Below are 27821 nucleotides of genomic sequence, written 5' to 3'. Positions count from 1 at the left end.
TTTTCTCATCAGCTTCAAAAAGTGTTAAAGTGCTGCAAACAAATAGTATAGTGTGAGAGTACTGTAGCACTTGGGCAGAAGAACACTGTGATAGTTTCACTGAGATGGTCAGAGCTCAGTGGACCACTGAGAGAGAATCGCTCTGTTCGAACAGACTGTTTAGACTCCTCTATCAGCTGATAGAGAGGTCGTCCAGTGACGACCTGGGGCAAATGGATGTGGGTGGCTATTGACTCCAGACCACCTTCTGACACAGGAAGTCTTTACCACATCATAGCACAGTAGCTCTGATCATTTAAGTCATATAGATGGATGGCTGGATGAATGAGGGATGGATGGAAGAATGGGCAGAAGAAGGGATGAATGGATGGATGGCTGGATTAACAGGGGATAGATGGATGGATGTGTTGATGGGCTGATGGATGGATGGGTGTGTGGATGGATAGGTGTGTGGATGGATAGAAGAATGGGCAGATGAAGGGACCAATGGACAGATGGAGGGATGGCTGGATGAATTGGAAGATAGGTGGATGGATGGGTGGACGGACAGATGAGTAAATGTGCGAATGAATGGGCAGGTGACCTGACATGAGCGTGACCCTTGCACTGACCATGTGCGAGCCGGTCATGTGTGACTGTTCATGGATATGCTGAGCCGGCTTGTCGTGCAGCTCATTGGAATTCAACGCGTAAATAAAGTGTAAAGTAAGCAGCTGAGCGTCATACAGCGGTGACAGTCGCAGCAGATTACAGAGTGCCGGCACCTAATTTCTGGGAGGACGGTGCCGCTGCTGAGCTGCACAAAAACACCTCCATGTTCCCACCAATCCGTTCGCATGTCAAAGCGCTCTGAGGCAGCTCTGGCAGCCCTACAACAACAGCCTCTGATTAAATTAGCATTGCTAACCCCGGCCTTCACACAGCAATTAATCTGCAGCGTTTGGCTGAATAAACGGGGCAATACATCGCTGCGAGGCTGTCAGACAGCTTGGACACTTTACATCTGTCGGCCGGGAGCAGCCAAGCGGCGTGCTAAGTGTTAGCGTGGCGTTTTGGCCACTTAGCAAAGCTAATGAGGAATAAAAAGAGAGGAAATAATTCAGTGTGGAGAGCCGTTAGAGGCCTGCATCACACATCTTTAGAGGCTTTCAGAGAGAAGGCTTTTAACTGGTTGATCAGCATCATTAAACACACTTACCTCTTATTTATTCATAATAAATATCAAGTATTAAAGACGTCATCTGCCTGCGATAATGAAGAAAGGAGCTGATCTGAGGTTTTCAGTTACACAGATAACAATTCCAACACAATCCTGTTTTTTACAGCGTTTCAGTGACTTTGCCTGAAGCAGAAGTAGACTCTAAACACACCTGTATGCTGTGCTTAGAGTTTAAAGAAACGTGGACTGATGCCTGCATCTGTGTACGAGAGAAGAAGAAGAACAGCAGTGGGCTTTCTTGTGACACCACAGAGGAGGAGGAACTTGTGGATGACGTACATGGGCACCTGACGATGAATGAACCTTTATTTATAAGAGTGTGATCCAAAGAGGAGGGTAGCGCCCAGAGAAAAATCAGAGAAATCTAGACTTCCTGTAACTCCTGAAACGAGAATCTGTTATCAGGTTTAAGATAGCAGGTGTGGTTTGGAGGGAGGAAGTGTTCCCGTCGGCTGCTACGGGCGTATATTTCTTGAGGTAGGCGCTATATAGCAGGAGATGAAGCTTTGTCCGAGTGTGCACCATCAGAACCTTTCACACGCAGGTCTCAGATTTGAGCAGATAATAAGTCCATGCTGAGGCGCCTCGGTTCAGATCGAACTGAACCACACTGCCATTCCTTTCTGGATCTTTGATCCACCCAAAGCCACGGAACATGCAAACAGACGTGAAGTGTTAATAAAATCAATCTCCACCTGGAGGAAGGCGATGATGACGTAGGTCTGTCAGGCAAAGGTCGTCTAACATTAAATCTGTTTTTCTGCACTTTCACCTCCATCATTCCTTTCTTCAGCTTTCATTATCAATTTCTTGCACTTTCATCAAGAAACCCCTAGGGTCTTCAAGCCCCCCGGTCTTTTTGGGTCTTCAGTCCTGACAGACCGGAGACATTTGTCCCTGAAGACCACATAGATCTGCTGCTTCATGATTGAATGCAAGCACAACCGTGTGTGTGTGTGTGTGTGTGTGTGTGTGTGTCTCTCACCCCTGTTTAGCTGTGCTGAATTTAGGTCTGTTGATTCCTGCTTCATCATCGTGGATCCAAACCCAGACAAGTGAGCTTTGACCTCCGATGACCTCCTGAGAGAAACTCGAGAAGGCTCTCTCTCCACTGACAGACACACACGCACACGCACACACACACACACACACACACGAAGTAAGAATTTGTTATTTTAGGACAAAGATGTGACTGATGTCACTGATAAACATGAGATTTTAGGAGCACTGACAGCACTGAGCTGGTACCAGCGTGGCTGAGAGAGGCCTGATTAAGGACTGTGGATCAGGTCTGGGGGTGGGTGTCTATTGACGGCACAGAAGCATCAACCAATCACAGAACTGAAGCTGAGGCCCCAGCAGTGAGTTAGTCCCCATAGATCCCCATTTTTAAACATCACAGCACAAATAAACATGTTTACAGTGTGATAAAAAAAACTGTTTGATCATTGTGGATAATTTATGGTTTAAGGTCGTGGCCTCTCTGATAGGTGGATGGAGTAAATGAATAAATCCATCCATTTGCTTCCACTTATCCTTTTCAGGGTCGCGGGGGGTGCTGGAGCCTATCCCATCTGTCATAGGGCAAGAGGCGGGGTACACCCTGGACAGATCACCAGTCTGTCAAAGGGCTAACACATAGAGACAGACAACCATTCACGCTCACATTCACACCTATGGGCAATTTGGATTAATCAATTAACCTATCTCCACAAGCTGCATGTCTTTGGACGGTGGGAGGAAGCCGGAGTACCCGGAGGGAACCCATGCAAACATGGGGAGAACATGCAAACTCCACACAGAAAGACGCCAGCCGGATGGTGGAATTGAACTCAGGACCTTCTTGCTGTGCAGCAACAGTGCTAACCACCGTGCTGCCCCTAAATGAATAAATGTGCCGTTTAATAGAATTTTGTATTTATCTGAAAGTCTTTCAGAGTTTTGTTGTCTCTAATTTATTCATCGAATCTCTGTGGGATGCTGACAGTGGTCCTGTAAGTCCATCTATCTAAACACAGAGCAGATCACCCAGGAGCCCTCAGCTCACTCTGACCTTTGACCTCCTGACTGATGAGTATTTATTTAAGCTCACTTTCCCGTCGGACTCTCTTCATAACTCAGAGCAGATAAGAGAGCCATAGAAACAACCAGATTATAACAAGTTAAAACCTGAGCCGATTTCCTCCTCTGTGCTTCCTCGGTAATGAAATGAAAAGACGTCTGGAAGAGATAAGAGCCTCGCACTCCTCCTCTTTTTTAAAAATCACCTGCTTCTCTCCGACCTGGAGGCTGACCAGTGCGGGCCGCCGGCCGACCGCAAGACAAAAAAATGACCCAGAAGCGGGCAAATTAATCTCTGTGGACGGCGTGAAGGACAAATCGCAGCCTCCTGCAGCAGAGTTTGGGGAAATTACACCGAGTTGTAAACAAATTTGTCATCTTAATCTGGGTGAGAGGATAGAGGCATAGGAGGGAGGAAGAAAAGCTGCGATAAGTTTAGCACAGAGTTAACTTCTCCCGCTGGAGCACATTACTGTTTCAGCACCATGCAGTCAGAGCTGTGTCCAGCCCCGCACACATCCCGGTGACGTCAAAAGTCAGTTTATCGTTCTCACAGAAGCGTACTCGGGCTTCATTTTTCGCCTCCTCGTTGTGTGCTGAGTCAGCGTGATCTGCAGGCCGGTGTCTAACGGGACGCTGTCGCCGGCTCTGTGCACAGTCAAGGTGCTCATTTAAGGACTCTGTGGGTCCCCTGACCTACACCCTCCCACAGAATCAGACAACCACTGTGACGCACACAGACTTAACCAGAGTGCGGTCAAAGTACTGACGCCATCATTTAATCGCACAGGACAGTACTCAGGAAACACAGACTGGCAGACAAAACTGGATTAAAACATTTATCTACCTTTATCCAACGATCTCTCCAGAGCTCTGGCTTTCTTCCTGACCAGAGTGAGAATGACAGTCTGACCCGTCTGCTTCATCACCTCCTGAACCTCCTGGTTGGTCAGACCGTGCAGACTGACACCGTCCAGCTGTGACAGACAGACAGAGGAGGAGAAAGAACAAGATAACATGAGTGCAACCGACCAAACCGAAGCCGATCCAGACCACATTCAAGAATCAGCTGAAATGATGGGGAACCAGGGAAGTGGCAGACGGCTCAAACAATGAAAGATTTTTGATTTTTATTAGCCTGAATGTGCCTCAGTTTTTCTGCAGAAGCCTCCAGGACCACTTTCCTCAGAGGAGCTGTGCAACTTCAACAATTACAACCTTTTATAGCATCACATAACTAATCAATAACCAGCCACCATATGCGGCATGGCAGGAAACTTATCCGGCAAACATTTACTCAAGGTCATGTTTTACTTTGGCTCACGCTTCATCCGTGCAAGAATCCATCCATGCACACCTGCCCCCTGAAGCCCAAACAAGAAGGAGCTCATTCCTGCTGCTCGTATCCTCAGCTTCATTCTTTCCGTGTGGATGCGGCGCTCACAGCCGTGGATGAGTGCACGAATGTAGACCACCCAGTAAATCAACAGCTTCACCTATACGCCCAGCATTCATCTCCACAACATCACCATCACTGCTGACACCACCAGTCTGTCATTCTCCTCCCCCACCTCCCCTCATTCTTCAACAAGACCCAGTGACCCTTCAGTTTTCTATGTACTTACCAAAAACATTCATGTCTGACGAGAACAGACGCTCGTTGAGTGCTAAATCTAAGCACTCATCTTTTTCAAACTCTTCTTAGAACTAAGCGTGCAATCTAAATACTTAAACTCCCCGACCCACAGCAAGTTGGGAGTCACAAACAGAGACCCCAAGCTGAGACCGCCAAACCCGATACCTCCCACAAACTCTGTCTTTAAAGATCAAGAACAGAAATGGTTCAAAATCCAACACGTGCCCAACATGAATAACTGACTGCTGGCAAAGCAAACCAAGCGCTCACTGTGGTCAGAAACCCATCCTCCTGAAGCACCCCCACAGCACAGCAGAACACAAACCGGGTTCACTTATAATAAAACAGTAGCTTTCTTACAGCGATCAGTCGGTCTTGGACTTGGATGTTCCCACTCTGATCCGCTGCGCTGCCGGGAACCACGTGTTTGACAAACACACCGACTGCATCTGAATGGAGTGAGAGACAAACAGAGAGAGAGAGAGTTAGTGCTATTACCTCACAGCAGGAAAGTCCTGGATTCAAATCCACCACAAATATTCACACACAAACAACTGAAAGAAGATTTCATAGTAAAAGTTTTGAAAGTTTCAGTTGGTCTAGACTTGGACTGAAGGCTGACGGTCAGAGAGCCTCATGTGACAGAGCTCCGTGTGATGTCACAGAGCTCCGTGTGATGTGTGACGTCCTTCTGGGACAGCACAGTGATTTCTCTCTCACCTTGGCTGGTCAGAGGGTTGTAGCCGACGATGGAGATGCCGAGGCTCTGTCCTTCCATCTTGGAGAGAGTAACCTCATGGATCTCGTATCCTTCCAGATTGGGCTGAAACCACACACACACACACACACACACACACACACACAGAAGAGTGAGCTTACATGTTTTGGCTCAGAGTCACCATGTGCTTGTAAGTTCGTATGAACTCACCGCCTTGCTGAAACGGCGCTGGGGCGGGTTCTGGGGAGGCAGCTTGGGGGTTTGGGGTGGTAAAGAGGAAACGGGGGCAGAGACAGGAGGTGGTGGGGGAGGAGGTGCTGCTGCTTGTTGACCTTGGGGGTCTCTGGCGATGAGCATGTTCACGCGGCTCCCGCACCCTTGCAGCACCTGGACTACCTGGTCGCTGGTGAGGCCGCTGGTCGGTGTTGCCCCGATTCGAAGGATGTGGTCACCTGTGCGGAGGCGCCCATCCTGATTGGTGGAGAGCACACAGATGAGATCAACACACCCCAGTATTCGGTCTACTCTGGGGTAAAACTGGCCGTAAACATAAGCTTCAGCGCTCTGACATTTCTCGCCGTTGGGGTTTAACGCTCATGAGAGCACGCAGTGTGATTACACACAGACCCCCAGAACATGAGGCTGAAGACCAGCTCTGAGCTTTAACAATCTCAGTGATTCTCTTCACACAGACGTATTTCTTATATTTTAAAGTCTAAACTCACCCTGTCGGCCACACCGTTTCGTATCAGCGTCCTGACCACCACTCCGGACGTCTTCCCGCCCACGATGCCGAAACCAAGACCAGATCCATCATTGACCAGCTCGATCTCCTCCACGTGGTCCCACTGATCCTGCAGCACAGACACGGGGTTACTGAGCGGAGCACAGAAAGTTCAGCGAGATCCTCAGAACCAGAACCAGTCAGCAGACAAAGCTAAAGCATCAATATACACGAGTCCTGCTTTAAACTTTATTTAACTAGAAGCTCTAGTGTATCAAAGCTTCTTTTACAAACAAATCAAAAAGACCAGATCAAATTAATAATCAGTGAAAAAAGAGAATGTTTTTACTGTGTTTACTTTCTACTCAAACTACATTTATAAAAAAAGATCATTATTTTAGACTGTGCACATTTTTCTTCCGCCCTCTTTGAACTGCAGGTTTTACTTTGCCATCACAAGAATTTTCCACTGGTTCCAGATCTAGAAGTGGTTCCCCGCCCTGCCAGAATAAACACTGGTGTTGACATGCACAGCAGCGGTTTATCAGTGACAGACTGACTCTGCGGCAATGTGGGTGGATCCCGTCGGGCACAGAGGACCCACATCACACGCTGATGTTAACATTTATGTGTTCTGCCTAAAGAGAGGAGATCCATGTTTCTGTTCAAGTTTAATGTTACAGTAAAAAGAAAACCATGTTCTCATTGCAGCTTGTTGATCAAAGTTATACCATGAGTGCTGTGCTCCTCCAGCTCGTCCACACCAAACGTCTACGGTTCATCTTTTGCCCGTCGTCCATCAGCTGGTAGTTTTTCAGGAATTTCAGTGACAGCTGAAAATAAAACTGCAGCCCTGAGTTAACAGATGTCATTCTTCTGAAGCTGCAGTGCGGACAGAGCGATTTGACCCGATCAGCCCTCTCAAAGCTGCAGCTGCATCTTTTAAAAGCAGCTCCGTGAGTTTATCTTCATGTTTCTCAGTCTGCAGCCAAGCCGCCGCCTGGTTATCTGTCCCAAGGTGAAAGGTCATTAGAGTGAAGCAGGTAATTACCAGCTGAGAGCACTTCCTCCTGCCTGATAGCAGCTACTGATCAATGAGAGGCTGCAGAGGCTGCTGCTAACACGCACGGGCAGCATTTATGAAGTGGCTGCACTCTTATTACAGTTTCCATCTGATAGACGAGGCCTTCCTCAGTATAATGAAACCAACCTCCTCCTCCTCAGCTGGTCCCAGGACGCTGGAGATAAAGCTCGATGTGTTGGACGCTCTGTGTTCAGGAGACGATGTGGTTTTAATGAAGCTCTCCGATGTTCCTCACAGCATTCCTCCACCCTTAGACCTTTTTCTGCACCTTTTAGTTATAATGAGACATCCTGATGCTTTGAGGTACCTCAGTGTTTCAACCCCATCTGATGAGACGTGACAGCCGGCATCAGACTGAGCTTCTCAGGTTCCCACTGACTGTCAAACATCTCCAACCTTTCTGGACCCCTGATGCCGCCTCCTCCTGGGCACGGAGCAGGGTGTGGTAGAGTTAGTTTAATCCTGATGCAGAGGACCTGCTGCACACTCTGAGAGGAGCAGAAACACCTTCACTTTTACCTGAGAGCCTGACGGTTTCAGGGCCTCTGTGCTCACAGCAAACACTGATCTGATTTAAGCGTCTCTCTCATCTCTGCTGCACTCTGGCTGAAGTTAAGTGATAAATAAAAACTATTAAAAGCCTCCTCCTCACTCTGCTCTCACACGGTTACTGAGCTGAGTAGAGGAGGACGTTAAAACGTGTGCGAACTCTGACATTTAAATAAGCCGAGAAGATTTCAGGAAGAAAAACGAGGTGTCGGACCGAGCGGGGCCGGACTGTTAATGCGAGGCGCGGAGCACAGGTTAGCCCGAGCTGTAATCACTCTGCTCCGCTCTATTGTCGGGTCATTATCACGCAGAATTACACTGTCCCCCTTGTTTGGTACCCTCCTCCTCACGCTTTGCTGGATCCGAGCCATGCTGAGGGCCTCGGATGCCCGCTTTTGTTTTATTCATGTGCTGCTTCTATTGAGGTCACGTTTAATGGAGCTGTGGGCATAAAAACACAGCGCTGCACTGGGCTTTAAGGCCGTTCTCCTGGCCCGGCTAACCATCAGTTAGTGAGCTCTGCTGGGCAGCTTCAGGTGTCTCTGACCTGCCATCACAGGCGACGTGCTGCACTGGCGTCAAAACTCATTTCTGCTGGAATCCGTCCGCCACCGCCAGGAAATTCTGCACTATAAAGCCTGCCATAAAGAACGCCATAAATCAGCCAGTCACGCAGCTTTTACTGCTTCTGTCTATTTAGTGAGTATTATCCCACCATTGATTAGGATGCCGTGACGGCGAACGCACTCAGGAGTTCAGTGGTAATTTATGGCTGTGCTAAAACTGTTGAAAAGCAGAAAGCACAGGGATAAAAAAAAAAATAACAGATTGTGCAGTTAAAGAAACCTGGAAGGGCCTTTAAGACTGGCCGAGCCTAACTTCAGCAGAAGTTACCCACAGGAAGTTGCTAAACTTCTCTGGGAACTCTCTGGGCTTCACCATCAAAAGAGAGAAAAACTGATCTGTGGAGCAGTGAGGCGTTGGCTGCCGGCAAAATACAACAATCACCATGACCCTCCGTCACATCCACACACCGGGTTTTGCTGGCAGGTGAGACTCACACCTTAAGACCAGACCTGGGTGATCTCGTGGAAAAAAACACAACTGCTCTCAGGTGCTAGTTATCCTGGTTTGTTCCCGAATGAATGAATCTGAGCCAGCTCTCACTTCATGTTTCTAATGCACAGCTGCTCCTCCGGCAACACAATAATCCCTGAACACACTCACTGATCATTATCGAAGCCACTCCTCTGTCCTGTGTCTAGCACGGATGGACAGATGAGGAGTTCTGATTCTGGACAAACGGATGACTCTCTCCATTCCTGCAGCTGAACCTATTCCAGGGAACTTTATGAGCTCTTCTGGCTCCAGGAGCAGATCAGTGCGTAGCTTTGAGCCTGAGCTAACGTTCAGTCTGCTGTACTGGAGCAGATCACACAGAGAAATCCTGACAGGCGAGGACACTGCAGCCAGAGGTGCTCTAGTGCAGCGGTCCCCAACCTTTTTTGCACCACAGACCAGTTTATGCCCGACAATATTTTCACGGACCGGCCTTTAAGGTGTCGCGGATAAATACAACAAAATAAAACTAGTACCGGTACCGAAAAAAGAAGATTTATTCATAACACACGTGAAAAGACCCAGGAAAACCGAGTTAACGATAAAAACTATAACAAAATAACGCTGAAAACCGATAAAAACCCTGAAAGCCATACATTTCACACCTGAGCCTCAACTCTCGCGGCCCGGTACCAAACGATTCACGGACCGGTACCGGTCCGAGGCCCGGGGGTTGGGGACCGCTGCTCTAGTGGACCCTAACATGAGGCAGACTGAGAACAACCTGAAAGGGTCATGTGATGACCCCAGATCACCCAGGTACCTGCAGGTACTGATCTGAGGCCAATTAGCTGAACATCCTAGAAAATGAATATAAAGTCTGAACAGCAACGCTTCCGCTATAGGAAGCCAGCAGTTTGAACCCTAACCCCTGCCCCCCAGTCTTCAGGAGAAGATGCAGTAAGTCGAGGGCACCTGAAGCTCCAGGTAAACGTGTGAGCTGCTCCATCACGTGACTGTGACGAAGACCTTTAAAAGACAATAAATAACAAATGAGATGTTTCTGACACTCAGACACAAAGTGCGAGGAGCCGCGAGCTTCACCCATGAAATAAATTCATCTACAAGTGCAACGTCACCTACAGTTTGATCTCTGACCTTTTATCATGGTCCAGAGAGTAAAAAGGCAGGCATTCATAGCTGCGTCATCATCTCATTTTTCTCTGGCCCCTCCCTCCCACCTCACTACCAATCTTCACCTCCCGCCATGTCGACATTCATCGATCGCGCCTCCACTCAGACTTAAACACATATTGTCAGGAGTGAAGCTGCAGGTGGAGCACTAACTCGATTTCCTTTCAGCTTTAAGGTCAAAAAATCAACCGAGTCAAAGTCAGCTTGCCACAGACAGGAAGTGTCACTCCGATCCACAGGCATGGTCCCAAAGTGACCTCCAGTTATGAGTGACAGCTTGCAGTTTGTGCGCGCCTGTTTGTGTGTGTCTCTTTGTGTCTGTGTATGCGTGTTTCATATGGAGCGATAAAAATCAAACAAACGCTGACGTCTGGTTTTGTGTCGCCCTGATGTTGGAACATACTCTGAGTTCGGGTTTTTTAAAGCTGCTGACATCGTTTTGGAGTAAACTGTTGATTTCACGACTTGTTTTGGAGTTTGCTTCAAACAGCTGACAGTAAAGTTTTACTGTGTGCGCAGTTCCATCTGTGCTCGTTTTACTGGATCTTATTTAAAGCGCACACCTGGATCAGAAATGCCGTCCCTTCCAGGTTTGTGGTCTCAGCATTCTGTCTGTATTGCTGCTCTGGATCGTTCACCCAGAGAGCTTCATGGAGCAGCTTTCAGACGTCAGGATGCGAGAAACGGCGAGACTCGCACATGAACAGGAGGTGTTTATATTCCTGCAGACCACGAGGTTGCGCAGTTTGCTGGTGACTTTTCCAGCTTCCATACAACAGCTCAGCCTCTGTTCTGGAGTTACACAAACAACAGGAACTCCTCTTTACACTGATGACAACATCAGGCTCCATTTAAACTCTGCACACACCTGATATGATAAAAAATACATCCAAGCTCTGAAAGCCGCAGGCGGTATAATTATAATCCATATATCAATACATTTTTTGTCTCCTTTAGCTCAATGTGAGAGTCTTTCCTGTAATCATTCACTCTCGTGTTATTTTCTCCTGTTAATTATTAAAAGCTTCCAAACAAGTCTGACCCTGGACGAGTGCAGAAGTGAGACATGTGAGTTTTCCATCCTGAGCGTAGTTTGTGTTTAAATGAGAAACTCCTTTGATGTGCGAGCCCATCCTGCTCCCTGTGAGGGAACGAAAATGCAGACGCCAATCCGTCCAATTGGTGCAACCCTATTTTCTGAAGCATTTAAACATCATGGGAAAATCCTTGAGTTGTCGTCAGGAGTCAGCTATAGTTTACGATAATTCGACTGAAGTCATTTCTACAGAGCATTAGATCTGCGTGTCCACAAATAAATCAGAGTACGGGAAACAACAATGTCTGCATTTGTGATTCGGTCTGTGCTGCTCACAATCAGCCAAAACATGAAAACCACCTCTGTAACATCGTCAGAGCCCCAGACACAGAACGTCAGAAGTCCAGTCTCTTTTAAACCTTTGAATAAATGCCACAGTTTCCTTACCGGGTTGATTGGTGTTGTGGGCGGCAACGATGCGTCAGGTGGGCGGCCTCTCGCCACCACCAGCTCCACCGTCTCTCCAGGCTGCTGCAGGAGGGAGAGCGCCTGCTGCTGGCTGATGCCCGGCTCCAGAGGACTGCCGTTTATCACTAGGATCTGGTCCCGCTCCTGCAGACGCCCATCCCTGCAGACACAGCACCACATCCGTTGGAGCGGTGCATACTTACTTTAAAGGCAAACTTCACTGCCTTTGCCTTTAAAGTCTGCACCCAATCACTTCTAACTACCAAAACATGTCAGCCACACATGATGGTCGCATGACATCATCTGAGCAATGCTGGCAGGCTCATGTTGGACAGCCAGACGCTGTGTCAGGTAACACCAGCTGATTCAGCCACACATCACACGCATGTAAATTTAATGTTTCAAACATTTTTTCTATTAATTTTCGTCATGTTTGTCGTACACGGGCCGACTCCGATCACACAAAATCAGATGAAAGCTCCCCCTGCTGTATGATGGGAATAACAGGAAGTGGAATGGCACATAGCAGTTCTGCTCCAATATTTTCAAAATAAAAGTTTAACATGACGCTTTATTGCTGCATTAATGGTTGTAGCGTGGTGTGGTGACCTGCTGCTCACTGATAGGAACAAACTAAACACGCGTCACTGAACCTGTGAGCGATTCCTCCGGGCTGGACGTGTTTGATGAAGACGCCGCGGCTACTGCTTCCTGTTGGATTCAGACCGACCACACTGAAGCCCAGACCGCCAGTCAGAGGACGAGTCAATCTGACCACGTCAGTGGGACGTCCCTGCACGCAAGTGTGTGCATGCACACACACACGCGCGCACACGCACACGCACACACACACACAACCAGAGACACAGACACAGAATCAGTTGAGCGGTTTGATATCATGTTGAGTTCATTTGTGAGATTGTGTGTGAGCGTCTTGGCTCCATCCACCTTGGCAGCATCAAGAATCCACTTCTGGAGGTCAGGTGTGGGCGGAGTCTGACGTTTGGGCGGAAACGAGCCATTGGTGAGGATGGAGGAGGTCGCGGATAGCGTGGGTGGGGCCGGGCCACTGACTGGATCGACGCTCATGATCAGTTGACCTTTTTTGGAGAAACTGAAATCGCTGCTGGTGTTGGGAGGCATGGCGCTTAGCTACAGGGAGAGGAGAGGTTAATCAATACATCAGATCTTCCAATCATAGCTGAGTGCTGATAGAGAAGTGAGAGACTTTTCTGTCCTGTCAAAGACGTTGCACGTCCTGCGAGTCCACAGAGACTGAAGGCAGAGGTTACTGCACAGTGATCATTCTAGATTATATCACCTGATTATTTTCACTATCAGAGTAAAAATTGAATCTCTAACAGGGCCGCCACATTTCCAAAGCTCAAACCACAGAAAATAAAATCAAATTTCATCAGAGCTACAAGACAGGTCGCCATCGTCACATCTGAGGCGAGAACATCCTCACATATTTGTAGAGTCAGACTTGCTGAAATGTACATATATGAGGTTTGGTACACGCGTGTAGCATCCCAAGAAATACACAAACATCCTTTTGAAGCCCCAACCTAAACCTGTCACCCTAAACCCTTCAAGAGGTGCAGAATTTAAGATGCGACTTTGGTGCATTTTTTCCCATTTTTAGATCCATACGATGACATAAGCGCGTTTGATCCAAAGACCTGACGGATGCTAAACTGCAAAGATGCTGAAGAAGTTGTTAAAACTCAAACGTTTCTAGTGGATCGGCTCCAGATGTCACAGGTTTGAGTCCAGACCTGGAGACATCCCAGAGCGGGCGCCCTGATTGTCACTGCTAACGGCTTTACTTGTCTTCATCAGCAACGGCACGCTGGTCTCACTGTACGTGAGGACTGGATGCTGTCACAAATAACTAACTACTGGTTTTTGTTTCGATCAGTAGTCTGAGAAGCCAGTCAGTTCTACTGACAATAAAAACCAGGTTTTTTCTTTTGGCCTCTGATAAATACTTTTTAAGCAGAGATTAGAAATAAATAAATAAAAACTTGTATTCATCAAACTTAAACAGGCTTCTGTTAATGTAGTGAGCCTGCACAAGTGCAGGAAAACCCTGAACAGCTTCAATCTGTGGCCCAATTAATACATCCGTTCTGCAAACGAGCCAATCAGCTAATGTCAGACTGACGCATGTCACGTCTGAACTAAACACCTACTGCTTTCCTGTTTGTCTCAGGTGTGAACAGAAGTGACATCAGGGATCGTGCTGGACACAGATGTCCAGCGTTTAGACTCAAACACATGAATGTGAACCAGGCTCCGCTGACTGACTGTGTGCACGGGCATAAAGAAACTGTCCACATACTTTTGAACTTTGGCCACAAACTTCACTGTGATGAAGAGGCAGACTGGGAGAGAGATGGGAGGCGCCCTTATGTGCAAGGACGCAGAAAAAAAAGAAAAAGACGCGGCGAGGCCGGGGGTAAGTGGGGAGGAGAGAGGAAAAAACTAAAATCAATAGATTCCTCTGCAGGCGCTCTCTCTGAACAGGTAATGTATTAATGACCTTTACACTCACATTGTGGAAACTTATCAGTCTGCGGCTTATTTAGACCGGGCTGACGGAGCAGGATCCCGAGCCATTTCATCAATACCACCTCGACAAGGCCGTTACTCAAACCGAGACACCAGATATTAAAGCCTGATAGATCTGCAGCACGCTGGGGAGGGAGGGCCAGAAATAAAGGGAGAAGTCCCCGCTTCATATACCCTCCGCCGGCTTCCATCGGTGCATTCATAGACTCGCTCTGACCTTCGCAGCACTTAGAATATGAAGCCCGCCGCGGGTTATTGCCATTATCTTAATTTGGCCTGCAGATTGTTTATTGTAAAGCTCACGTCAGCGCAGGCGCGAGCTGAATACAGATGGCGATGCAGAGAGGATTCGACGGCCCGGGTCACAGCGGTGGGCGGGAGGCAGCACAGGACTGATACCCATAGGCTGTCAACACCTGGGCGGGGCTACACTTGTCAGATCTGATGGGAAACACTCACACAGATAGATGGAGAACATGTGATGAGAAACACCCACTGAAGTAAACCTAACTGAAAGCTTTTTGTTCCATTTCTGACGTTTTACTTGAACTCAGGTTCTTTTCTGGTTTAATCAGGACCGTTCATGTGTTTCTGGACATCTTCTGCTCATCTCCAGCTCTATAGCAGCTCTCAGGACCGATTTATCTCGCAGTGCATCATCTGCCTGACATACCTGACTGAAAAATTCGGGGAGTCTGCTCACTCATTAAGAGGTGACTTTTCAATCACAGTATAGCCCCGCCCTTGTCTACTTCCTGCTCCTGCTGTGACTCTGACAGCACAAAAATCTCCAAAATGACCTCATGTTTGATTCAGTCAGCCCTGAAATTCATCATGGACTGATTCTTATATAGTGCTTTTTTTGTACAACCCGAGAAGTCGCCCCCTGCTGGACATGAGAATGTGCATGTGGCGGCGGTGTGGTCCCCGGCTCAGCTGCAGGGGAGGCGCAGCGAGCTCAAGTGGGTGGTGCCTGGGGAGGCCACAGGTGGTGGCGACTGGACTAATCACAGTCTCTTCTTTTTATAGTGAGAGGCCAGTGCATGCGTGCCGAGACCAACTCTGAGCAGAGACTGTGTAGTTGTACATGTGAAACTTGGCAATAAAAGCTGAACTGTGAGCACAAACATTGTGTGTGTTTTGGGTCTGTCTTACAGTCTGCTTTTCAGACTGAAACCAGTCAAAACATACATTTAAAAAATAGGCTATGATTTAAAAAATAAAATGGCGATCACAGTAGATGATAGTTAGCCATAAAAAAAAATGTACAAATGAAAAACCTGTATGTTCGTGTTTGCAGCCCTGTGTCAGGCTCAGTGGAGTAAAGGCATGAAGTAGGGCTGCACGATTTTGCATAAAATGAGAATCACGATTTTTTGGCTTAGAATTGAGATCACGATTCTCTCACGATTTTCTTTTCCAATATAAATATTTATTGCACTTATTAACTGCACATCAACTTCGTAACAGTTGAAGACTGCATAAAACAATAAATAAACAACAAATGTCTCACGTTTTGTTGTTGCCGCAAAATGTTGTACTGCTTGAAATTCCGTCTCCACCGTTGCTCGACACTGCGTGTATAGAGCAGGTAGTGCAACAATAGAAAAATAGTTGCGGGACGGCACTGTGTAGCGTTTGTCTAGGCAGGGGTGTCAAACTCAAATACACAGTGGGCCAAAATTCAAAACTGGAACAAAGTCGCGGGCTAACGTTAATATTTATTGAAATATATTTATTCCTCCAGATATAAGAATGAATCTTTTCTTATGGACTCAAACACGTTTTGCTGAAAAACTGAATATGGAACAAGCAAAGCTTAATACTAAACAATATATATATTAGCTGTATAATACCAGTAGGCCAGCTCTAATAGTAATTTGGTATGGCTTCGCGGGCCAAATGTAATTAGGCTGCGGGCCAAATTTGGCCCGGGGCCAGAGTTTGACACCTATGGTCTAGGGTGTTGATCATTTTCCTAAATCCCTCGTTTTGCACAGTGTTGATGGGAGCCATATCTTTGGTCAGGTGATAAGTGATAGCCTCCGTAATTTCTTTGTGCCTGCGGGAGTTCGACGTGTATAGGGAAGCGCTGTATAAGGTTCCCGTTATTGATGTTTGGGTGGTTGACCGGGACGGATTTTCTCCTGTCACTTTCTCGTCATCCCTGACGTGCTCTCCGTTGTTTTTTCCCTGCTAATTTTAGCATCACACGGCACAGCTTCTGTATCACGTGGTATAAGGCTCCGCCCTTGTCATTTGTTGAGCAGGAAGAGTGAGCGCTTGTTTTCATGCAGATTACGTCCCGGATCAAAATGCGGTACAATCGTCGTCGTCTTTTTTTTTTTTTTTTTTTAAATCGTTGTCATTTGGAAATGAGATCGCACATAAGTATGAATCGAGATCGCGATTTTCTAACGATTAATCGTGCAGCCCTAGCATGAAGACAAACAACAAAGTGTGTCGCTGCAGCTAGCTCCCTGTTGCTAGCTAACCTCTTTTTTCTTCTTGTTACGAGGTTGTTTCTTTCATACAGTGCACAGCTTTCATATCACGAGAAAGGAGGTGAGGGAAACATGGTTGTGGATAAAAACAATAAAATTCTTGTGAATGAAATATTCCATAAACTAGCTGTTAATATAAAACTTCATCATTTAAGGCTCTTTTGTTTTGTGTGAACTCCTTCACCTGAGCTATGGCTCCTGCAGTCCAGGTGAAGTACCGGTAAGCCTTAAACATCTGTGCCAGGATCAGAGTGATCCTATCCACTCTATTTTGCATGACGGAGCATGCTCAGTGAGGCTCACCTGGCTGCGGAGCTGCTTGATCGAGTGTTGAAGGGTCAGGATGTGGTTAAAGAGCGGGCTCTGCAGCGTCTCCCGCAGGTTTCCCAGGGTTTCGCTGTGGGTCCACTCCTCCCGCTGCACCAGTTTGGCCTGCAGACGCTCCAGAGCTGCCAGCACCTGCTGACGCTCAGTCGAGGACACTGAGGACAAAAACAGCTTGTCAAGCGTGGTCTCGGATAAACGCGAATCATTGGATGGTTTCTCTTGAGTTATAGTCAGGACTTACCTGTCGGGACATTTTCAAACATCTCTGCTGTGCTCTCTCCGTCCTCTGTTCTGGAGGACCTAACCTAAACCAGGAAGAACCGAGAACAACTTTATTTCCTTCAGCTCTGGACCAAGTCTGATAAACGCCTACTAAAATACGAGCAAGTGTGGAGATACTTGTGCTCTGACACCTCACAGCACGACTCATACTGACCGCTCTTTCTGTCATCAACAACACTGCATGAAGTCACAGGAAAACATGCATGTCAGCACCCGTGCACTGTCTGTCTCAGGTGAGTCACACTCACCTTTTCTCCCACCAAAATTGGCCAAAATATGACCCAACACAGAACACCAAAAACATAATATCAGAAACACCATCAAACACCTTGCTCATTTCTTTCTGCTTATCCAAATCAGGGTCACAGGGGGTGGAGCCTATCCCAGCTGCCATAGGGCAACATGCGGGTACAGCTGGCCAGATTGTCCAGGGCAAACACAGAGAGACAACCAACTGGTATTAATGAGCCTAACCTAACCTTAACTAACCGTAACTAACCCCATCAACCTCAAAAAGACAAAAACCAAAGTGATGTTGAAAATCCCTGAAAACGATAAAGTAAAGATGGTAAAGATAACAAACTACGAACTCCAAACACAAAAGGCAAATACCACAAACAGCAAATACTACAAACTGAAGTACCACAAAAACCAGCCCTGCGTGAAGAGAATACTACACAGAGCAGATTTATGAAACAGGCCTGTAAACACTGAAATTTGACACCAAACAGGAAAAAACAAGATGAAAACTATGACAGGGAACCGGAAACCGAGAACGTACCATCAACACCAAAACCGTCACGAGCACCGGAGAATCGTGTGACACAGCACCACACCCTGAACCTACCACCGACACCCCAGCAGGTGCCCGCAATCACGTGACCGCAACTTTAACACAGTCGCTTTGAGTCACCACGGTAACGGTAGCCCTGACCTGACGGTGTTTACTGGTTTCCATTTCGCAAAGTGACGTTTCTGACCTTACCTGCGCGTTCTCGCCCTGTCGTGCACTGTGCCCTCCGAGCCACCGTACTTTTCACCATTCTACTTTCTAAAAACTTGTACCTAATACCTAAGGAGTTACTTCACACCTTCTTTCACTGTGGTACTGAAAGCACTCAGGTACTTCCCACCTGTGGCTAACACGGCCGTCCTCGGAGTGTCCAGGTGTGGCAGGTGAGCCTCGATATCAGCACGGAATATTTTCTCAGTCAGAGCCGAGCCGAGCTATTGTCTAGCTCTCTCTCTCTCTCACACTCACACACGGTCCACACACCCCCAACACCGAAACCAAACAGCATGACGCAGAGGGGGTCTGAGGCACTCACCTGTCAGCTCACCTGAGAAATCAGGAAGTGAAACTGAGCAGCGGAGTCGGAGGGGGAGGGGGCGGACAGACGGTATTTTCACCTGTACATATTTTAACCTGCATGTTTGGCCCTTGGTTCACCTCATAGCGTCACAGAGCGCGCGAGCAGGTGCGTCAAAGTTTACAACAGGTGAAAGCCGCACTTTAACCGCCTCTCTCTCTCTCTCTCACTCACTCACGCACACACAGGTACAAAGTCTGAGTTCAGATCATGAGAATAAAGTAAAGAGTTAAAGGAGCTTCTCCTCCTCTTCTTTCTCCTCACCGAGAACTCCGCTCCGCTAGCCTTAGCCGCTAACTGCGGCAGAAACTGCGCTTCCGGTCCGCACTCTAACAGAGAAACAGTCCGCACATAAAGCGACACTTTCCCCAGAAAAAGACGTAGATTCTCAGAGTTTCAAACTGGTAAGAAACTCACATAAACTGGATCCAGTCTGCCACCAGCGTCACTTTAATGCCGCATTCATGGCGGTAGGAAATCTGATGTCTAAGGATGCAAAAGCATAATCTAAGGATCATTTTGTTTCCTTATCATTAGTTTAACTGTTTTTAATTCCGTATTCTGTTTAAAAGCACATTCATTATTTTAGCACAATAAGGAAGAGAAATTATTTCTACATCTGAGATAAAATATCCATACTAAAACGAGAAAATAACACACATGAAGCAGGTTGAAACTGTTTTACCTGCCAGCATTTTAAGCTTATTTAAAGAGCTGATTTTATAACAAGAACAAAGGTTATATATGTCTTATGGTTAAAAATGATTAGATTTGAAAACGATACAAATAAAACCAAAATAATAAATATAAATGGTTTGCCGAGCCTTCCTGGTCCTACATCGCTCTGAGTTCCCAGCATGCTGCAAGTCCATGAAGGTACCGCCCTGTCACGTGATTGAGGGAATCATGGCGTCCTCCCGGAGGCGGCTGCTGTGTGTTCGCTCCGGGGCGCTCAGCCTCTTATTTTACTGCGTTTATTCGCACCTGCAGCTGGTCCTGAGCGAGGAGGCGGAGAACTGCCAGAACCTGAGACTCGGACAATATCCTTCCGTCCGTGTTTACCGCGCTTTAACGCCTCATTACCGGGGTCACGGGACGGCTAACGTTAGCCTAGCTTCTCTGTGACATTCAGATCAAAACGTTACATTTGGACGTTTTTTGGGGGTCCGTGGCTTAATGCGGGTTTCTCCTCTCATAGAATAGCACTGTGTGTTTGCATGTTTGGGACCTGAAGGGTTTTTCAGTCTGATCGATATTTTCAGTGTGGTCAGATTAAAGTTTCAAAGGAAGACAAGCTTCCCGTTGTCTTTGCAGTTACGAACGGATATTTAACTTCAGTCTGAAGACCGAACAGTTCACTTGTGTCAGGAGAGCTCAGAGACCCGAATCAGGAGAATAAGTTTGTTTCATAAACACAGAATGTTTACTCAGTGCAGCACTGCTGTTTTCATCAGTCAGTCTACCTAATGATACGATATTACTGTGATTTTTAACCTTCGTGTCCTTCATCAGTGTCTGTTTTACCCAGTAAGATAAAGTTCAGTTATTGTCAACCAAGCCATGGCTGTCACTAAAACCTGCCGTAAATGTTGCCATAAGATGAAGTTAGTCTGCAACTGAATGCAGTCCGTCTCTGATAATTCACCAAAGTTTATTACAAGTATGATTTGTGACAATTTGAAAATCATGCATCTGTTGCTGTCTCCATAGACAGAAATTCACATTTAATTATCACATCTGCACTCAGCAGCCTTCCTGTGCTAGAGGATTATAACCAGGGTACAGCCCAGAGTCGATCTGTGCTCCGTGATAACTGATGGGAACATGATGGCAATCAATCTGCATTTATAAAGCAGTTATTTGCAAACCTTCAGCAGTCTCGGCGAGTGGCCGCAGTAAGACAGTGTTTGCAGAAATGTTGCTTTCCGTCAGATGACCTGTGATCATTGTGAGTGAACCACCTACGAACTGTGGGCACCTGCACAGTCAGCACAGGGTGAGAGAAAACAGCCGCACAGTCAGCACCAGGTACGGAGAAAACAGCTGTACAGTCGGCAAGAGGTTGCTGATTTAATTGTACATGTGAGGAAGCTAATGTTATCTCAGGATGGTGTGCATGAGATTGTTTGTAGGATTCCAGAGTATTTTCATTTATTTAATGAAGTATCGATATTTGGGGTCCTTGTATCCGTACAGTATCTTGACACGATGCTGTATCGACTTCTTTTCCCCGCCCCTAAACCACGGCCTACGCCATGTCACGTAGAAACAGGCTGCAGATGTTTTCCGACTGAAGTGTGTTTGCCTTCCTTTACTCTGCTCACATATAAATGCAACGATCCAAAGATCGATGAATCCACTCAGGAGCCAGAGAACTGCAGGGACATGACGGCGTGGGGTGAGTCTCACTTCAGATTAGATTTTTTTCTGTTTGTGGGCGGTGGCTTAAAAAACAGACAGACTCTAAAACTGAAGATGTTGCAGAGCTCCTCTTCTGCAGGCTTCCACAGGTCAGCCAATCAAGAGAAACTGTACTTTATTTTGGGGGCGGGGTATAAAGTGAGCAGAGTTTTTCAGACAGGATGAACTGAGGGGTTGCACTGAAGCTGGGATCAGGCAAAGAAGGATTATTATGAATCGTGAATCATGCGGAGCTGCTCAATGGCACGAATACGATCATAACTGCATCTAAACAAGTGTGTGTGTGTGTGTGTGTGTGTGTGTGTGTGTGTGCGCGCTCGCGTGTGCACTCAGTGGAATGCCTCCCAGCTCCAAACATCAGCTGTCGGCTCTCCAACGGGACGGTGTTCAGGTTTAGCGGGGACGAGGTCGGCTTCAACAAATCCATCCCCTGCAGAAATGTGTGAGTATTCACAGTGCAAGCACAAACACACACACACTCCTCTATAGATTTTGGTGTGTGTGTGTGTGTGTGTGAGCTTCAGGTGGTTTGATGCTCTCTGTGTTTCCTGTCAGGAGTGGTTATTCCTACAAAGTGGCCGTGGCATTGTCTCTGTTTCTGGGCTGGCTCGGAGCAGATCGCTTCTACCTGGGATATCCTGCTCTGGGTACTCTCTCACACACACCCACACACACACACACACCTGCAGCTTTTATTTTGATGCCTGTAGTTTGGGTGGCCAGCTCTCTCACTTCATCTAGTTTTAGTAAAGCAGGTGTGTGTGGTGGGTGGGGGTGCAGTCAGGTGACACCTGTCGCTGAGCAGGTGTACTGTCAGGCGTCAGCATTTGGACAGTGATTCCTCAGGTTCAGCCTTTCAGGTTTAATTTAAAGAATTGAATGAAAGGAAAAACCACCTTAGAGTCACGCTTTAGATTTACAGCTTTCTCATGTCTGCAGGTATTTATTAAAGTGAATACTATGTACTAGGGCTGGGCCATATCATACCGTTCACGGTAATACCGGTATAATGTTGGGCAACGATAAGAAAATGAAATATCGTGGTAGAATATGGGTAAAACGCGAATGCGTAGTGCCTTTGTTTTCATATGCACATGGTGGAAAAAGCTTGGCGGCAACGGAGAATGAGAAGGGGGAAAGCGGATCGTTGAATGAAATGGATGAACCAGAATTGGTTTGTAAAAATGCTGCAGCTTCAGTGGTGTGGAACTGGTTTAGCTTTCATCCGTCACATACACAACAAAGCACTACTTTTGGTAGAGCATGCTAGCGGGCCGTTGTTATTACCGTGTTTTCTGGAAAATACGGCACACTTAAAATCAATCCTTTGATTTTTCTGAAAATCGACAGTGCCCCTTATAATCCCGTGTGCCTTATGTATGAATTCTGGTTGTGTTTACTGACCTCGAAACGATTTTATGTACACGGCGCTCGAAAATCTGTCAAATGTTTCAGTACGACTTTACTAAGCTACGAAGCCGCACCGCTTGATGGATTGTCGGAGCATTACGGCTATCGTAGGCAGGAGCCTCGCGGAGTGATACGTACTGTGCTTCAACATAATGTTACCGTATTGTGTGTGCATAACCTCTTTTTAAGTTTTGTGGATATTATACATGGTTATACTGAGGATATGTCGGCCAATTTCTACTGGAAATGCTTTTTGGTTAAACTGTCAGCAAGGAATTTGCATTTGCACTGTAAAATTTTTCTATAACTTTAATGCACATAAAAAAAACAGCTGCTTGTTTAAGCGAAAATACATTGATGGGTTGGTTTTTTTTGCACTAATAAAGTTGTGGAGTTGTAAAGTATTTTGTCTGGTGTCAATTATATCGTCAGTTATACCATTATCACAAAATTTCAAATGTATATTGTGATAAATATTTTTGGTCATATTGCCATGCTCTACTATGTACTGTAACATTCAGACAATGATCTCAGACACTGACTCAGCGCAGGAAGACCAGATACAAGAGGAGGAAGAGTTGAGAAGTTTGAGAAAGCACACGCAGACATGTTTTCATTGCGTTTCATCTGAGCGAAACCAACAGCAGAGCAGGAGGCTGCAGGCTGATGAGTCTGGGCTCCTTCATGTAAATAATGCATCCTCACTCCTTTGCACTCTGACGACTTTCTGCTGTAAAATTAGCAGCAGAGTCCCTGTGCCCCCACAGGACACTTCAGCACACAGGCTTACGTACAGTGACAGCTGGAGGGTTTTTGCACCCGGCATGTCCGGCGTCCTCAGGTGTGGCTTTACACCCCAGCTGATCTCTGACGCAAACTGTACAATAAAATCTGAATTAAAATTTAAAAAACTGTTTCAGCGGGCTGTGTTGCTGCTGCATGTGATCTGAGAGAGTCATGTGACCTGAGAGTTGCTGCGTCCTCCTGATTAAAAACCTGGAATGTTTCGCCTGTTTAAACAGGAATGAGATCCATTCACACAACACAAAATAAAACCCAGACGGACAGGAAAAGATTCAAACATGATCCAAAAACACAAAATAATTTTTAAAAAGAATTATCAGAAAACATCAAGTATCCATTTAAAACAGACTAAATGTTTAAAACAAGATGAACATGTTTCAGTCATGGGAATATTTTATATTTGTTATTTAATGAAGACTGTCTCTCTCTCAGGACTGTTGAAGTTCTGCACTGTTGGTTTCTGTGGGATTGGCACACTCATCGACTTCATATTGATCGCCATGCAGGTGAGTCATAAATCCTGCACCGGCACCAGCTAGCTCATCACCATTATCATCATCATCGCCATGGCTGAAAATGTCCCCTTTACGTTGAATCTGGTTGGTCTCATGTGTTTGTTTCCTGGGGTCAGAGGTCAGCAGGCTGAAGATCAAACTCACCCAAACTGTAGCAAAAGATCAGATGGATCGGAGCAGCGATTTAGAGCCCGCTGTCACTTCTTCTCTGTTGTTAACAGTGACGCCTGTGATGAAGCATTCCTCTGTTCCATTTCACTGTGTGTGTGTCTGTGTGGGGTGGTGGTGGGGGCCTTATGAATAAGCAGGCGGCAGCTTTCTGGGTATTATTTACGTCCATCCATTGGTGGCTCGGCAAGGCCCCTTTAATGAATGAATCTTCCGGAAGGTCCTAATGGACTCTGAGAGCACGGAGACAGATGGATGAAGCAGAGGTGAAGGGACAGATCTCCCTGTCCTGCTGAACCGTTTTAGATAATATAGACTGGAAATCCATCGGGGGGGGGGCTGAACGGGCTGTGGCTATTAACCCCGCCCACACCCAACTAAGACACAGGAAGAGCGAACGGCCCTTTAGGAGTTTTAGGCATTGGGAAGTATCCGCCCCCATTCAGACCACAACTGTGATTAATATTCAAGGCTCATTACATTTGGTGGATGATAAAATATGCTGTTAGTAGAATTCAGTGATGATGAACGTCATTTAGCGCTTTAGCTGCTTCAAGCTGCTGCTAAAACATCCTGCTGGCTCCTGCTTACACCCCAGTTATCAAGAGGACAGAGGAAAGTATCCTCACCCTACAAGGATGTTTCGAAGCCACTGACTGGGACAGCCTTCTTTCTCCCTCTGACATTGACAAATAAGTCAACACGGTGACATCATACAACTCCTTCTGTGTTGACATCATTATCCCCTCAAAACAGTCTCCATCTACCTCAACAACAAACCCTGGATTACCAAGGAACTCAAGGAAATCCTTAATAAAAATTTTTCTTCACCGGCTCTGCACTGGACAAAAAGGAGGTCAAGAGGGCCATAAAAACTGCTAAACCGAAGTATTAAAAACACAGTTGAAAACAAATTCACCACAGGGGACCTCCACTCAGCCTGGCAGGGCCCCAAAACCATGGCCTCTGTGAATACTGCGGTCACCACCCCCAGAACCATCCAGGTGGAGGGCAGCAACCCCTCCTTCCCTCTGACGACCTCAACACTTTCTACAGGTTTGAGACGGACAACATGGCCCAGCTTGAGGAGACCAGATCCTCACTCAAACCTGGCAGCTCTCCACTCACCTTCAGGACTGAGGACGTGGTGTGAGCCCTAAGGAGGACCAGGGAGAGGAGCTCACCCGGCCCTGACAACATCGCAGTCGAGTTCTGAGGCACTGTGCAGGGCAACTAGGAAGTCTGTTCCGGACTCTATTTCTGAAATTCTCTGCCAACACAGAGGAGATTCTTAGGAGGTGCCACCAACGGCTACAGACACTATTCACTTTTAATCACTTACAGCTATTTATTCACCTTTCAGTCACTTTAATTTTAAGACTGTCATTTTAAAACTGTATATTCTGTGTATTTATTATTTCACCCATATTGCCTGTTCTTATTGTCCTTATCTTCAACGTTATGCTGCTCTGTTGTTTGTTAATTGCCCCTTGGGAATAAATAACATCTTCTGATTCTGATGTGACAGGTTTTCCAGACATTCTTCGAGCGTGGAAATGAAATTCCCTTTTACGTTTATCCTCACTGAATATGACAATGAATAAAAACAGAATGGTGTGAATGTGCGAATGGTTGTCTGTTCCTGTGTGTTAGCCCTGCGACAGACTGGCGACCTGTCCAGAGTGTACCCTGCCTCTCGCCCTATGATAGCTGGGATAGGCTCCAGCACCCCCGCGACCCTGAAAAGGATAAGCGGAAGCGAATGAATGAATAAAAACAGAAGAGGACCCAGAGTCAAACTCCAAACCTGATTCTGGCTGATGGAGGCTCAAACCATCCTCACAAACGCACAAATATTAATCTTGTCCTCCTGCTGAACATCTTTGTTAAAGCGTCGGCCTTCAGCCGCTTTGAGCATGATCACCTCCACCTCTGCTTTAGAAGCTCACAGAAACAACAACTCCGCTTTCTGAAAACCTGGCTCTAATTTCCCTCCCTCTCTCTGGTTTCTCCTGCAGATCGTGGGTCCAGCGGACGGATCAAACTACATTGTGGATTATTACGGCGCCCGTCTGACCCGTCTGTCCATCACCAACGAGACTTTCAGGAAGCCACATCACTCTCTGTGAGCTCACCTGGACGCTGCCTGTAAGTTTTTAGGTCTTAAACGTCAGTAAATGACTGATGTTCCGCAGTGTGTAGGGTTTCTGATGCTTCATTTAGTCAGCCTCCGAGGTTGATGGTTGGAAGATGAACTGTTCCCAAATCTTTGTTTTTATCTGATCAGTGTTGTCCCTGATCGAGGGGCTTCTATGAATGACCAAATATTAAAGGATATTTTCTCCCTCTCTGTTTAGGCATCTCCATCAGTGCAATAAATTCAGACCTGCTGTGAAGAAATCCCTCCTCATCTTCAGTCACAGTCTGTTTGAATCTATTCAATGGTCGCTCAGAGTCATCCTTAAAAAAACACTTAATTGCACTTTTGTTTTTTGGTGTGCTGACATGTTGCTCCACCCATTCCTGTCTCTAACTTATTCTGTTTGTCATAAAGACTTTGTAAATAAAGTTTCTTTTTGTTAATCTACACACCAGCATCTGTTATTACTGTAGATGTATTTCAGGCCTGTTTGACAGTCACTAGCAGTCTGCCTTTAGTTTAAACCTACGTTTAAATCCATCTTCTTGTCAGGGGGTTAGAATCAACAGTTAACCTAACCACACAGAAACCCCGGCCAGGAGGCCAGGAGCTTCTCCTGCTGTGAGGCAGCAGTGCTAACCACTGTGCCACCCACTGCTGGGAAAACTAAAAGGAAAACATATTTTCCTACTTTTCAGATAAGGGTGTGAAAACTTTTCTGAAGTCACAGAATTTCCAGCAGATTTCAAAGCTTCTCTTCCAACCTCGGCTACTTTAGTCACATTTGAGGTTTAATGTAAGCTTTTACTTCCTGTTTGTGGTTGAAGTTTACGGAGGTAATGATGCATTAAGACTTCTTAAAAACCAGACTGTGGAAAAACCTTCAAAATGAGCTGGATCTTTTTCCACTGCTGGGTTTTCCAGTTTTCAGGGCTCAAAGACACATTTCAGTGTTGCCACACAGCGATACGGCCAAGAGCACAGACAGGAAATGATATCACACTACCATCAGTCTGGAAATGTTTGGACGGTGAAAAAAATGTGTTTAAAAGTCTAGTGACTCCTGCAACTGTACATGGTAACTGAAGCAATAAACAAACCTGTGCAATTACAGCAACTGTTAGAGAAAACGCAACGCTCTGAGAACACGTGCAACAATACCGGACATCACACTAACATCTGCAACAACAGCAACCTGTGTAACGACACCAATATCATCTGCAACTCTAGCAACCTGTGACATAACACCGTCATGTGCAGCTACAGCATCCGGTGACATTTGTACATTTTTGTGGTTTTTCTAATGTTATCTTTCTGGTTTTGAACTTTCTGGTGCTGGACCATGCATTCATGTGTAACAGCTGGATTCAAATAACTTTGAGTAGAGCATATTCGTTTCTGCAATTGCTGTCTGTGTATGAACAGAAAATGTGATAATGGAGTCAAATTGAGCTGCTGAAGTAAAACATGAAGGCCAGTTTATTTTCTAATTTACACACAGAAACAGGAGTTCCTGTTAGCGCTGAGCAGCGAGCGTTTCCTCTGGTTAATTATTACT

General features: G+C 46.4%; 2 protein-coding genes across 2 annotated transcripts in view; one reads left to right on the top strand and one right to left on the bottom strand.

The window, feature by feature from the left end:
* patj (PATJ crumbs cell polarity complex component) overlaps nt 1-19198 on the bottom strand; it is a gene marked incomplete in the record, with an annotated part of 86940 nt that extends 67742 nt beyond the window's left edge. Inside the window, 12 exon segments of the mRNA XM_042221116.1 lie at nt 2205-2330; nt 4128-4257; nt 5277-5365; nt 5637-5739; nt 5845-6105; nt 6360-6488; nt 11728-11908; nt 12402-12541; nt 12697-12900; nt 17130-17308; nt 17395-17458; nt 19070-19198. Coding sequence (XP_042077050.1) covers nt 2205-2330; nt 4128-4257; nt 5277-5365; nt 5637-5739; nt 5845-6105; nt 6360-6488; nt 11728-11908; nt 12402-12541; nt 12697-12900; nt 17130-17308; nt 17395-17416 — 1564 coding nt within the window.
* A 467-nt stretch (nt 19199-19665) lies between these two features.
* Nucleotides 19666-26585, top strand: tm2d1 (TM2 domain containing 1). The gene is made up of 7 exons (XM_005922937.3): nt 19666-19845; nt 21130-21203; nt 21560-21668; nt 21782-21873; nt 23873-23946; nt 26142-26271; nt 26481-26585. Exons 1-6 carry the CDS (start codon nt 19676-19678, stop codon nt 26250-26252), a joined length of 630 nt encoding a protein of 209 aa, XP_005922999.1. The 5' UTR covers nt 19666-19675; the 3' UTR covers nt 26253-26271; nt 26481-26585.
* Nucleotides 26586-27821: the final 1236 nt, after the last annotated feature.

Source organism: Haplochromis burtoni, unplaced genomic scaffold (genome assembly GCF_018398535.1).
Source record: "Haplochromis burtoni strain Fernald_Lab_line unplaced genomic scaffold, NCSU_Asbu1 Contig_61, whole genome shotgun sequence".
Lineage (NCBI taxonomy): Eukaryota > Metazoa > Chordata > Actinopteri > Cichliformes > Cichlidae > Haplochromis > Haplochromis burtoni.
Note: the sequence above shows the minus strand (reverse complement) of the source record. Positions and strands in the feature narration are given on the sequence as shown.